General features: G+C 37.4%; 1 protein-coding gene across 5 annotated transcripts in view; it reads left to right on the plus strand.

Annotated features, from left to right (window-relative positions):
• Positions 1-15,078, plus strand: part of LOC124141045 (LIM domain only protein 3-like) — a 177,802-nt gene that overhangs the window by 87,173 nt on the left and 75,551 nt on the right. For all 5 annotated transcript variants that reach the window (XM_046508919.2, XM_046508913.2, XM_046508920.2 and 2 more), the window contains exons 2-3: positions 2,315-2,365; positions 11,370-11,426. In XM_046508919.2, coding sequence (XP_046364875.1) covers positions 11,420-11,426 — 7 coding nt within the window. In that variant the 5' untranslated portion in view covers positions 2,315-2,365; positions 11,370-11,419. The remainder of the gene's footprint in view (positions 1-2,314; positions 2,366-11,369; positions 11,427-15,078) is intronic.

Genomic DNA, 15,078 nt, shown 5'->3' on the forward strand with positions numbered 1-15,078 from the left:
CCAAGGGCAGAGCACTCCTTGCACTGTGACCATATTGCAACCAATGAACCCTAAGGGCAACCACGACAGCTAAAGAGGTGATAACATCAGGTGATATACCCTGCCGGTTCTAACCTCTATAATTCCCGAGTAGTTGGAGGCAACAGTTGCAGTGTTCTCTTTACTTTGTTTTCTAATTTGTCATAATTACCCAATTCTACCCTGGGTTGGCAGGGTGGCAGTTTTGTTGGCCATCCATACAGGTTTTATGACGGCCAATCGAGGAGAGAGAAAAACTGATGATGAGGTTGATTAGTTGATGTGTGACAGACATAAATCACACCTTCGTCAGTTGTGTTTTCTCAGAATTTTATTTGTGTGAATTGACTTAGTGTTGAGCGTGTTGTTCAGCTGTGCAGTTGGTAGTCTTGCTTGTGGATAAACTTGCGTTTTTTATTCAACACAATGGATTTTATTTTTGATGGTAAGTCAGAACTTATTTTCTTTGTATAATATGTGTAATTACAAAAGAAAATTATGATATATTTGTTTATTTCAAGATGCATAAATATTGATTTATGTATTATTATTTTTCTTGTAGTTGGATTTTACTTGTAGTTGGATTTTATTTTGAGTGTAAAAAATACAGTACTCTGTTATAGAATTATATTTATAAAACTTGTAATGTTTATTGTTTTTTCCTATTTTTGTTAAAAAACAGTTTGTCAGGATTTCAACAATAACATTCAAATATTGACACTGTTTTGAATGAATATTATCGACACTGTTTTGAATGAATATATGTATTTTGTCAGTACAATCATTTGCAAAAAAAACCGGCAAAGTCAGCGAGTGTGAGATACAATTTTGTGATTGTAATAATGTCTACCACAATGTCATGGTGTTTCATGAGACTGAACTGTAGGTTATACATGTTCATGAATATAACTGTTTTTCATAAATTTTGCTGTTCATGGAAACAAGGCATATACAAGCCATTATTTCTTACTAGCTTCGCACGACTTTTAACTCAAAATCCTTTCAGTAGAAGGAGACAAGTGCATTTCAGTCAACAGACACTGAAAATAACATCTTAATTTCTTATTTTGATGATTTTGCATTGTGTTTTTCTCTGACACTTATGAATGACCGTCAGTAAGCCTGCAGCCATGTATTATCATCTGCTGTTTGTCTTCTGTATTATGACATCAATAGTCTAAGAATATGGCCTGATTAGAATTTGAATAAAATAAAATTTTATCATTAAGTGAAAATATTGATTTCTATGATATATTCATCAACCATTCTAAAGTCTTCTCTGAAAATTGTTCAATAACATCATTAAGAATGGTACAATATTGATGCAACCTTTACACTTCTGTCAACACAAAATTTAAAAGTAATTCACAAAATAATCTGCTTTTCCTCACTCCAATCATTGTCAGCCCTCTCATTTCCACATGATTAACGAGGTGGCTACAACCTAATTAGAAAAATAATGTAAATGCTATTGTCTAGTTTGGCTGAAGGTGATCGTCACGAATACATTTAAACAATTATAATTGCCTGCCGTCCAGCGACCACGGGGAGAATGATCCCGTCAATATCACTATATTGTCAACGCGTGAATCGCCGAGACATCTTTATCGGCTGAAGAATCTAATGGTTTAAATGCAGAAGTCACAAACTCGTAAGAGTGTGCACTGCCGTTTGAATTGGTGATTGACTGTTAAAGAAGGGCAATGATAGAGATCTTTCTCGCTTCGCTAGTTTTCCTCTCTGTGTGCCAGTGTTAATGACAGGCCCTTTCAAGGCCTACTTCAACGATTTGACTTTCTTAAACATGAATGAAAAGATCGGCCATTAAATCTCTCAGTTTTTTTCTGTTGTGAGATCAGAAAGCAAATGGCAAGGAAGAGTTGGGCAGTATTAGTGTGTTAATTGATCCCTCTCTGCCAGTTTTATGATTCGACAACATGATTGCTGTTTCTGGGTGTTGGTGTTCCAACAGGACCGAGAGACGCATTAGCACTTTCTACCCATCAGGCTCTGCTTTGTTCACAGAATACAGAATGGACTGACAGCTTTTGGGCTCATCCATTAGACTCCTAGAGTAGTCGTACCAAGAGAATGAGGCTGCACAATAAATGATTTCGTCTTAAGGAATAAAGGTGTTATGAAGGAATTATTCATGGTCAACAAAGAGCTAAAGAGGAACGTTTTGGTATTGAATTTCACTGACTTTTCATGACTTTTGGTAGATTCAGATGTTGTGAAATTGGCTTCTTTACCATACTTTGGTCATGTGACTGATGGATTATTGTTCCTTCTTCAGATATTGACGACACAGCCTCACTCACCTTTGATGCAGATCTTGTCAAAGCAGGTATGTCTGTTTCCTACTTGGTGGAAGTTTTAGATACGGATGTTTGGTATGTAGGTAGATTAACTCTGATATTATCTGAGTAGAGATAGGTATTTGAACAGCTTGAATAAGAAGTCACTCTTTTCTTATTTAATATCATTGTTTATATTTTAAAAATTTGATGCAATGATTTAATTAAGATGAATTCTTAAAAGCAGTGTCCGAAATTAAAGGGATCATGGGGTCCTTAAAGTTTGCTGCTGTAGGAACATGTTCTAGGAACATGCTAAATGTTCAACTTTTAACATTGGAGTCATTACCATTGACTTTGATGCTGAATAGCAAGCGCTTAAACTTAAATTAATAATATCTTCGATACTTTTCAGTTGTGAAGGCTCATGCTCCGTTTAGCATGTTAATCTTCACATAGCTCTCAAGTGATGTTAGAATCCAGGAGTTACTCACTATATGAAATGTTAGTCTGATTATCTTGTCTAACATGAACAAAATGAAATGACTGAGATATTGGAGATATGAAGTTGTGAAGACTTATGCATTTTAAGTCAAACAAATTTTCGGTTGCACTTGTCATGCTCACTTCCTGAAATTATATAAGCTGAAATTCTAGAATTAGTGAAATTTACAAATTATGACACTGGTATGATAATAATATTATTCTAATGATGTCCATTGAAAACATAACAACGTCCTCCGTGTCGAGTGGATAGAGCATCATTGCAAAAAACAACTATATTTTAACTGTCATCACATTATAATGTCTTCAAATTTTCAATGGAAGTCCTTTTCACTGTCAACTATCTATAATCAGTTGTGCAAGTAATAGTATCCTGCTGTCCAAGTTTATTGCACTTTTGCAAGCTGGGAAACCTCACTCCTTTCCTTGTGTGCTTGCAACATCTGAAAATAGATACTTCTATTTGTGATGTTCCTGATTTAAAATGCAATCAGACTATGGAAATAAAAGCGACAAAACTCTTTCCATATTAATAAGATATAATTGCTTAAAGCAGAGTTGATTGTATTATTCAGGCTATATCATGAGCATGTGTCTGTGAATCACTATCAAATAGGGATGTTACCAGTTGAGTGTATCCTGCCCCACCGGTGGCAACAATCACAAACACATGCAAAGGCAAGTTAGAGCAATGGGACCAAAGCATGCTGAAGGAAGGGAGGGATATGTGTTTCATACCCATTTTAAGCATGCCAGGATCCTGTGTCATGGGTGCCAGAGTCAGTCCAATTACGATCCTTGGTTTGTCAGCACTAGGGGTGAAAGATACAGCAAAATCATGATACGATATGTATCATGATACAAAGGTCACAATATGATACATAACACAATATCCATATTTACGTCAAATCACGTGGAAACATCTTGACTTTAAAAATTTCAGAGCAGGTTCTATATGTAGACACATGTTCATTGTGGCTATTTATAGTATAGAATTTAATAACAACACACTTCTCAATTTTTAAATGACAAACACGCCGGGAGGTTATTAAATGAGCAGTAATGTATTTTAGCAAGTGTATCATCTTGTACCGATACAGATGTACTGTGTATTGTATTGGCGAATGAAAACTTATGATGCCCCGGTGAACTGATGTATCATTTCACCCCTAGTCAGCATCATAGGCCTGGTTAAATAAATTTTTATGGAAGGCTTTCAGAAGAATTAACTAAATATCATAGGTCGCTTGTCAACATGATGCACAAGCTCACTCCTTCACTCCTTCACTCACCCAACCCACTCACTCACTCACTCACTCACTCACTCACTCACTCACTCACTCACTCACTCACTCACTCACTCACTCACTCACTCACTGTAAGTAAGTGAGTGAGTATGGTTTTATGCCGACAAGCAAACACTTTAACCACAAGGCTACTCCACTGCCCTTGCCTGCTATACAAATATGTCCATCTTTTCAATGGATACATCTATTTTAGAATGGATACCCACTTTTATCATATTATGGTTAGTGTTATCGATGCAATAAATCTGTTTAACTTGATATCATGATCAGATAAATATGCAAATATGCAGTTCATGTAGTGTTTACAATAGTATTGATGTAATGTCCTAGGTCGTAGGTCACTGGGAGGGGGGAGGGGGGCATCGGTGGCCCAGTTGTCTGAAGCGCTGTGATTCGCTGTGCACAGTTGCGTCCCTTGGACACACCAGAAACCTATGATTGTGGGCTCGAATCACGGTTCGCCCCGATTATGTTTCTAGGTTTGTCAGCACCATACCCGTGCTCGTGGGTTTCACCAAAGTGGTAAACATCTGAGACCTGCATCACTTCGGGCTTTTCTCCCACATTAAGCTGACATGCCGTGATATAACTGGAATACTGTTTAAAGCGGCATTAAACCCAACTCACTCACTCATAGGTCACTGGTCAGCGTGCGATCCCTCAGTACGTCATCATTATTACTGTAAGGATATGATGTTACAATATTACATGATTTACAAGACGTGTGGCTGTTGTAAGGTCAAAGCAATCTACCAACAGAACACAGAACAAACCCAGTGTTCCATGCAAACTGGATGTCTTTATTCAATATCAACATTACAGTTCTCTCAAAAATGTCTTTTATATAAGATTTCTTAAACTACGTCATCGAGTAGGTTAAGAATGATATTTGATAATGAGCCATAGGCTTGCATAATACAATTTTTATTCCTAACATATGATATTTACAATAAGGAAACACCCTTGACTAATGACCTCTAAGTACCCTCATAATGATCTTTTTGGAAAAGAACCATATGTTTTCATTTCATTGCATTTACTAAACAAACTGGGCGGTCGGGTAGCCTAGTGGTTAAAGCGTTCGCTCGTCACGCCTAAGACCCGGGTTCAATTCCCGACATGGGTACAATGTGTGAAGCTCATTTCTGGTGTCCCCCGCCGTGATATTGCTGGAATATTGCTAAAAGCAGCGTAAAACCATACTCACTCACTCACTCACTCACTCACTCACTAAACAAACTATTGATAGGGGGCATCAGTTTTAGTTATTCATATGTAATGTGTCATTGATGTTTTTGCAATTGACTTGCCTTTGCATGCGTTTGTGATGTGTGTTACTGGTGGGGTAGGATACACTCACCTTTTTGCGAACACCTGGTATCTTCTCTATTTGATTGTAATTCATAAACACATGCACATGATAAAGTCCGAATCATACAATCGACTTCTCATAGCAGAGATTTCTCGTGGGTATGGAAAGGGTTTTGTCACATATAGTTGCCATTGGCCTATGCATTGATAGTTCAGTCTGTACACATCTGTTATCAACCTGCATATTTCGTTTATATGATCAAAATCACTTTGAGCATTTCTACACAGCATCAGCAAGTTCACAGCATTAAAGTTAAGCACTTATAAAAAAGCTCATGTAAAATGATGATAATGAAGTAGTATAGAAATACAGGAAAAAAATCCATTGAACTCTTTCATCACAAAGAATATATAAATTTGTTCTCTACAGTTTCGGCTTAAAAGAACTTCTGAAAAAATGCTCAGTGTCCTTTTGTTGTTCAAAGAGAATAGAGATGAGACCCCACACTGTATAACATTGTTGTTAATATTTCAATATTTCATTCAAAAGAAATTAAACATTGAATTTCTCAAAGCCATTTTCCGAGAATATTTTAAAAGATTTTCCTTCCTTCAAAGCTTTGAAGGTCATGATAGAACTCATACATTATTTCTGAATCTGTGCATAATGACATGAATTATATCCAGCCGTTTGAGTCGTGTAGAGGCGGTTTTGCTAATAGCAACAAACACTAAATCGTGTGAAGATGATTGCCACTTCTAAGCAGGAGCGTTTTGCAGGAAATGAAGTAATCCTGAGGCTAATACTAGCAGAGACTCCACGGCTTGTCCATAGTGTTCATTAGAGCTCGTCAACTCAAGTGAAGAATTTGATCGCAGATAATTTCACCATGCTTTCGGACAATGGATAATCATGGGGTGCTTGACCGAGCATTTTCGCCAATCTTAATAAATCTGTTGGAAGCAGGCAGGAGGAAGCACGGGTATTGGGGAGAGGATCAGCCCTGGTTGCCTACCTGCAACTCTCTAATAGTTTTCCAAACTTGCTACAAATCTTTTATGCTCGGTTTGCCAGGAAATAGAAGGTCCCTGCCGACCCTGTAACCCCCCAAGAAGCAGACGCGAGAAGTATTGCTCTTCTTTGTATAAGCTGCTATTTTTTCATTAAGCTGAAGAGAGGGTGAAGATATTGTTTTTTCATGAGACCCTGTTTAGTTTTCAAAGGCCGTTTCATTTTAGAAGATGATTTGTACTCGGTGAGGTCACATCGCGGACAGTATTCATTCCATCCCCCATCAAGATGCTGCAGATTTAGGAAGGCTTGATTTCTGATGTTTGAGGGAGAAGTTATGATCACGAATTTGAACCGTTGTCAATTATGATTAAAACAGAAATCAATATAACTGCACCAAACTCATGTTTTTACCATACAAGTCGAAAGGAGAAAGGTTCTTGAAATTATTCTTCGGCATAAAATTTAATTCTGTTTTCGGTGATAAGATGAAGGACAAGGATTAATCATTAGCTAATCATCTATTTTCCTGATGGGAATATTTCATCTTAATAGTTTGAAGAGGTTCACAACATTATCGGTAGTGGGAATCTCTTCAAATATAGACATGCTCGTTTATTAATACCAAATGTTATTTTGAATAGGAGTTGATATGGTGTGGTGTATCAGATGAACTATAGTAATATTAAAGAATTGGTTGTTCTTTAACATCTTTTGAGTGTAGTGTATATTGTGTTGGATCTTTGTTGAAATGATGTGTCAATTATATTTATATTTTTGTCTTCCAATAGCAGGGTCTTAGTAGTGTGTCACTGAATATTTCCGTTATATCACGTTTCATCAAACACCAAGGATCAAAAGCAAGTTTGGGATTCAAACCCATGATTATTGGAAACAGCCGCAGATCGGAGGGGCCTTTGAATACAGGGCCCCTTCAGTATTTAGAACTTTTAATACTTTTAACTATTTGTATTAATACGGTACAATTTACAACCTACTGTCCCAAGATTTACCTTACATGTAGTGTATTGTGTATACTGAAAGATTATGCCAGTTTGGTAGTTTAACTGTGAAAGGGACGGTTGCAAAGCTTGTCCAAGTTTGATTCTCTACATCAATACAATATGTGAAGCCCATTTCAGGTGATACAGCTGCATTCAACCATACGCACTCACATAACTGTAGAAATTGATTTATAAACACAAAATATTTTACGTAGTTAATAATAATGCCATTTTATATTCATCCAAGTGAACTATTTTGGTTTTGTTTTTCTAAATTGTCATTCATTAGCAATTTTCACACTTCAAATTACTAACATAATTGTTGCCTGCAGGGAACTGTTTTATTTGGGAGAAAAAAATTACATTTACATTTCATCCAAGAAATATGTTTTTGTTGTGCGTCTTATCATGATCTACAAGCAGTAGGGGGCCCATGACCTCCTCGTTCTGTCAGCCTGTGCGTGTTACGTGAGCGGAAATCTCACTCTGTGTTTACATTCATTCGGGAAATTAAAAGTTAACATTGAATTATTAATTATAAACAAATCTATGTTCAGTTTCTCTTTGCACAGCTGGAATGAAAAAGTCCTGGCCCGCGAAAGGAGGAAAACGTGGCCAATCAATTATTGCACGGGTATTATGTAATTCAACATAAACAGTCAGGTGTTTAATTATTTTGCCTTGAGTAAATATCTTAATTATGATTGATTTATATTTAGGTTATATGGTGATCATTAAATTTAAGTTTGATTAAGGATTTTCTTTCAATTGACAGTGTCAACTCATTACAACTAATGTGTTAATGTCAATAAGGAATGTTTCTTTAGATTCAAAATTTACTGAGATGCTGAAGAGCAACAGCCCATGTTCTATGTAAAAATGTTTAAGATTCATGTTGTGTAATTCTTTCGTAATGGGAGGCAGAGGGTAGCTTGATGGTTACTTGTTCATGAAGATCAGGGTTTGAATCTCAGGGGCAGGAGCCCAGTAGTTTAAGGTGTCACTCAACATGCCAGTGTGGGGTTCGATCCCACCTTGGGTCCAATACTGAAAGTCAAACTAAACTAGTTCTAATTGTCACACATAAATATTTCACGACCTCCCTGTGGTCTTGTGGTAGAGCGCCTGCCCAGAGAGCGGAAGGTCCGGGGTTCCATCCACGGATGCATCATACCAAAAGACATTAAAAGATGTACTTGTTGTTACCCTGTCTGGTGCTCGGCATTTAGGGGCTAAAACAAGGACTGGTCGGCTCAGAGTCAGTATACTGTGTCTGAGTGGGGTATGAGTGTTAAACTGCGGCATGGTATCTCAGTGAGCTAGCACTATAAATCGGCATCAGTCCGGACTAGTACAATCAAACCATGCACGTCGCTATATAAGTGCATTAAAGTGAAATAATCTTGGACGCGACGTTAAACCCAATTTCACTTCACTTCACTTCACAAATATTTCACAGATATTATTCTTGTAATAACTTGTAATGATCATTTGGTCACAAATATCAATGGAGGTATGTACATCGACACATGGAACTCATTAGAACTCAGACTGTAGCACCTGTCAAAATTCCATCTTTCCCCATTCACTGGATTCATGGAAAAAATCCCTGTTTGCCTTGAATATGTTTCTAGGTTTGTCAGCACCATACCCGTGCTTGTAGGTTTCACCACTGTAGTAAACAACTGAAACCTGCATCACTTCGGGCTGTCCTCCCACAGTAATCTTAAATGCTGTGATATAACTGGAATACTGTTCTTCTTAGTTGGTGTTAAACACCACTCGCTCGCTCGCTCGCTCGCTCCCTCCCTCACTCACTCACTCACTCACTCACTCACTCACTCACTCACTCACCTAGTGGTTACAGTGTTCTCACTCACTCACTCACTCACTCACTCACTCACTCACTCACTCACTCACTCACTCACTCACTCACTCACCTAGTGGTTACAGTGTTCGCTAGTCACACCAAAGACCCTGGTTCAATTCCCGACATGGGTACAATGTGTGAAGCCCATTTCTGGTGACCCCCGCTGTAATCTGGCTGGAATATTGCTAAAAGCGGCGTAAAACCATACTCACTCACTCTTAGAAACAAAAATGTAATAGATCAATTCTCGGTAAAGGAAAAGTCTGACGTTTGGTATCATTTATTAATTGTCAATATTATGCCAAACTAACCTTCACATGTTCATGTACGAGGCACGAGGCGACACTGAAATGTACAGTTTGCTAGGAGTACACACAACCCAGAATTAGTGTGAGAGAGAACACCTTGTGTGTGATTGAACAGATTTTCTCACATTAAATCTTGTCTAATGAGAAACGTCTCAGGAACAAAAAGGGCATTGTATCTGTTATGTGACAGTTACGAGCTTGGGAGGATGACGAATCACTTAATCCTTACTGAGTTATTTCCCTTGATATTCATGATGGCTAATGTGCGTTCAGTTGATTTAGGCTTAAAACAGAATGAATTTCAAACAATTAGAAATATTTGGATATTGGGAGCTATGAAGAAAAATACATTTAAGTTTGTTGTGTAAATTAACCTGAGGTATTGTTGTTTTCCAAGGATTTAAAAGTTGTTTTTCATCCAAAGTTTATTTATGTATCAGTGATTTTTTTTATTTCTCTAATTGATGATCCTCTTGAACATCTTTTGGAAACTATTAAAGCTTTGAGATAAGTACATAATGGATTATTTATTTTCATATATTTTTTAGTGTAATTGGAGTTTGGCTCAAAAATTTTAAACTACTAAATATTCCTTCTCATTTATAAAGGATATTGTTCAATCAATTTATCAAGAAATGTTTGGAGGGCATAGAGGAATAATGTAGAAATGTGAAACATTGGTTTCATCAACAGCTTAGGTTATATGAACTATACATGTTTATAAGAATACAACTCTGTGAACATCCGGGTTAGAATTGGTCTTCAGCAACTCATGTTTGTCTTCCGCATGAAGATCCTGGTCAGAATTGGTCTCCAGCAACCCATGCTTGTCATGAGGCTATTGATGGGATCAGGTGGTCAGACTCGCTGATGCATGTCATTGTATCCCAATTGCGTAGATCAATAATCATAATGTCAATCATTGGATTGTCTGGTCCAGACTGGATTATTACAGACCACCATGATATAACTTGAATAATGCTGAGTGCGCCATTAAACAAAAACAAACAAGATGGTAGAATATCTTAATATTTTGTGTGTACATTTCTCCTACACGTACATACATGCTTCGTATTATCAATCGCTCAGAAAACAGTTGGCACAATTACGTTACAAAACCTTTCAAAGCCCCTGGAGTTAAAGAAATTAAATTACTGCCTAAAACAGAGACTAGATTGTAAGCTTGTTACAGCTGTACGAGTGTGACCGGCCATTATCACCCATGAAACCACAGACTGAGAACAAACTGTTACATGCCCTCTATTGTATGATCTCACCAACAAATTCATATTATCTTATTTCATGTTGAATAAAAACACCCTTTCTGAAATCAAAATCGGAAAATCTTAATGGCTTTTGTATTTTTTCATCAAAACAATAAATAATTTAGGCTGGAAAAACAAAGGCCCATTTATATTTCTCAACATGATAATTATTCAAAACTGCCTGCAACTACGGCTTTTTATGATTTCACAAATTGGACAGCTGTTATTGGAATTTCAAAACAGATATTTTTCATTATGGTAACAGCAGCATATCTGGTATGGACCAAGAACCACTATGTCATCAGTATGCTGGGGTATCTGCAAATACCTTGTATCTAGCCCAGGGTGAAGATGGGGGCTGAATTCCCACATGCCTCTGTTGAAATTTTATTGGTCTAATAAAGCTGACGGCATTAAGTGATAATATCTTTTGAGTTTTGAAAAGTAACATTTAGTTGTTTATATGCTTTCAGTGGATCGTGACTTTACAGACCCTATCGAGTCAGAAGAGACGGACATTCTGATGGCTGGTTAGTTCAGTTTACATATGTAATTTCACGCCTTGTCATTTTGATGCAGGTTGTACATTTTTCATTTTTAATCTGTCATATTGGTCTGAGATATTGTGTTGCAGTGGTGTTTGTGATTTGCTGTTTTTTCCCCAGCTAGTATACTGCATGAAAGACAATGTTTATTATTCCCTACCATGAAGTGGGGCGGGGGATACAGGAACGGAGTTCTTCCATCCATACGTCCATCCTACCATCTATCTGTCTACTTCTCAATGGGGACACATTTTCTCAAAAACTATTGAAGTTAGAGAAATAAATTTTACACACTGATAGTACTGGTCATGATCTTAAATGAATTCAAAAATTGGTGCTGTCTATTATGTTTGTACAGAGTTATGGCCCTTGCTCCATGCTTTCCAACTAAGTGTGTAGTGTCTGCAATGGGAACAATGGGAACAACTGACATTACATGAATGAAACTTTGCATGCTTATCTATGATTCTTGTCAAGACTGTTCGAAGATTGGTGCCATAATTCTTAAATTTTGAGCATACACATTTACAGCCCTTGATCTATGTTAGTTTTACATTTTACAGTGCATAGTATCTGCAATGGGGACAAGTTTTTCAGAAACTACTCAAGTTAGCTTATCTAAGAGATACTTATCAAGACTGAGTTTAGGAATTGGTACAATAAATTATTTTTTCTGGATAAGGGGCCTTTTTGTGTGTATTTCTTTCACATTTAGTCATTTATATGATATAAAGCAACTCTAGTGCCTGTCTCTTCTTTAGGCTTTATACTACTATTTTCTATAGTTTATATTTATGACCATATGAACAAACAAATTCTAATGTGCCCCATGGGAATAGTGTTAATGCTAATTTCTTGTTACAATCTCCAACTAAGAATTGAGCTATGACTATGATTGTGAAGATGCCATTTCAGAGGGTATTTAGTTAAACAAAGGACAATGCAATAACTGTGTAGAATTGTGTCCCTTTATTGTGCCAGGATCTGCGAGTCTACCTCAGGTCACAGAATTTCCCTGTTTTATGTTTTATTCATCCTTAGTTTGTCAGTGGCACGTATCTATGTTGCTCATTCACTAAAGTGGTGGGCAGTCGGGCAGCCTAGTGGTTAAAGCGTTCGCTCGTCACGCATAATTCAGTGATTGACATCATGAGCATCAATCTATGCAAATTGGATACAATGACATGTATCAACCAAGTCAGCGAGCCTGACCACCCGATCCCGTTAGTCGCCTCTTATGACAAGCATGGGTTGCTGAAGATGGAGACATTGTGATAATCTGTTGATTCCAGAAGTAGAATATGCAGATTCAAGTGATTTCGCTGACATAAATGATGTTATGGTAGATGTTATGGTAGATGTATAATTTCTTGTTAAAATGGGCCTTCGGAATAGCCTGCGAATTACTGGTTTAAAATCAATGGCAACAACAATTGCGTGACATGATCATAATGGTTTCATTTCATGTTAGTTATAAGTTTACTTTACTGAAATTGAACTTTGTTGTGATTGATGAATATTTCACATTTTCAGAGACGTGCTTTAATACAAATTTTAAAAAGTGGCAATGTGATGGGTTTTTTTTAATATCTGCTGATGTTACAAACTCCATGTGTATTTTTTTCTTCCTTGGCATGTATAATGTTAATGTTTCATCTGTTTCAAGCTATGTGGTTACCTTAAAAATTAAGACCTTGTACAAGAAAAGTGAATTAGACCCAGGCTGACAGATGAGGCGGCACAAGAGCAGGTTCACATGTTAGGGACAGTATCAAAAGCAGGGTGTCAGTTTTCAGACCAAGTCAGGACAGGACGTGTTAACTTATCTTGACAAATGTGAAGATCATGAAACATGCTTCATGAACGTTCAGGGGCAGTCGGGTAGACTAGTGGTTAAAGCGTTTGCTCGTCACACCGAAGACCCGGGTTCGATTCCTGACATGGGTACAATATCTGAAGCCCATTTCTGGTGTCCCCCGCCGTGATATTGCTAGAATATTGCTGAAAGCGACATTAAAACCATACTCACTCACTCATGAAAGTTCAAACATTGTTTTACCGCATTGTTTATTGTTTACAGTTTGTGTTTATATCTTGCAAACTCTTGACACCTCCCTCTTACCCACTTCTGAGTACTGTGTAAGGAGTTTAGTCTGAACCTGAAAAAGGATCAGACACACATAACTGCAGGTGTTGGTAAGCTTGTGACATCATGTGAAGAATGTTTGTTTGTTGTTTAACGCCGCGCTCAGCAATATTCCAGCTATATGACGGCGGTCTGTAAAAATCAAGTTTGGACCAGACAATCCAGTGATTGATATCATGAGCATCGATCCATGCAATTGGGATACGATGACATGCATCAACCAAGTCAGCAAGCCTGACAACCCGATCCCGTTAGTCGCCTCTTACGACAAGCATAGTCGCCTTTTATGGCAAGCATGGGTTGCTGAAGACCTATTCTACCCCGGATCTTCTGGGGGGGAATGAAACGATAGAACATTGTTGTATGAAGGTTTCAAAGAATCAAAATTATGTTTGATTTTGTGAAGATGAGTGTTCAGTGTGTTTGATGCTCTCATTATAAGAGTGAGCAGGACTGTAGATGTGCGCCTTTCTTGCTGATAGCTAGATATCAAATTTATTGGAAGTTTAGACATTGTTTGATATTTCAATTATTTCACAACTTCTTGGATTGTATTATAGGTCATTGTAACCAATTCCTCTCTTACAATGGGCATTCCTGGGTAGAATAAGTGTCATGTCATTTGTTGAAAAATACTTTATTTATGATGGGGTTGGACACAAATTTTATTTAAGGAGGGTGTGGGCGTTCACATTTTCTAATTCTCTAAATTCAGTTGGGGTTAAATCTAATTGTAATTGCAACCATCAGTAAGGAGAGGGATTTCCTCTTTATAACTTTGATAATGAGCCCCAGCCTAGTGGTTGAAGTGTTCGCTTGTCTTGCTGAAGGCTCGGGTTTGATTACCCCAATTCTGGTGCCCTCATCAGTGATATTGCTGGAATATTGTTAAAAGCGGCGTAAAACCATACTCACTCACTCACTCTATTATTGAAAGGCCTCTATGATGTTACTGTTACTAGGATACTGCTGATGCCGTTGTGTAACCTCATTCACTCATTACTATAAAAGACCCGTGAAGATTCGGGGGTATAATAGGTCTTCAGCAACCCATACTTGCCGTAAAAGGCGACTATGCTTGTCGTAAAAGGCGACTAACGGGATCGGGTGGTCAGACTCGCTGACTTGGTTGATACATGCCATCGATCCCAATTGCGTGGGTCAATGCTCATGATGTCAATCACTGGATTGTCTGGTCCAGACTCGATTATTTTACAGACTGCCGTCATATAGCTGGAATATTGCTGAGTGTGGCGTTAAACAACAAACAAACAAACAAACAAAACATTACTATAAAAAGCAACATGGCAGGGCACATAAATGTCTTGTTATTCTCTCATTGAAGAATTTGGACATGTTTCAGATTTGAAATTTCAAAGTTTCTTATTAACTGTAACCTTCCAAACTGTGTCTCAGAATGAGAGTTCAAATATGAAGAATTGTGATTATCATATGTTTGCTTGAAGGGTAATTAATACCAAGAAAAACGGT

Source organism: Haliotis rufescens, unplaced genomic scaffold (assembly GCF_023055435.1).
Source record: "Haliotis rufescens isolate VD_foot unplaced genomic scaffold, xgHalRufe1.0.p SCAF_6, whole genome shotgun sequence".
NCBI classification, from domain to species: Eukaryota; Metazoa; Mollusca; class Gastropoda; order Lepetellida; family Haliotidae; genus Haliotis; species Haliotis rufescens.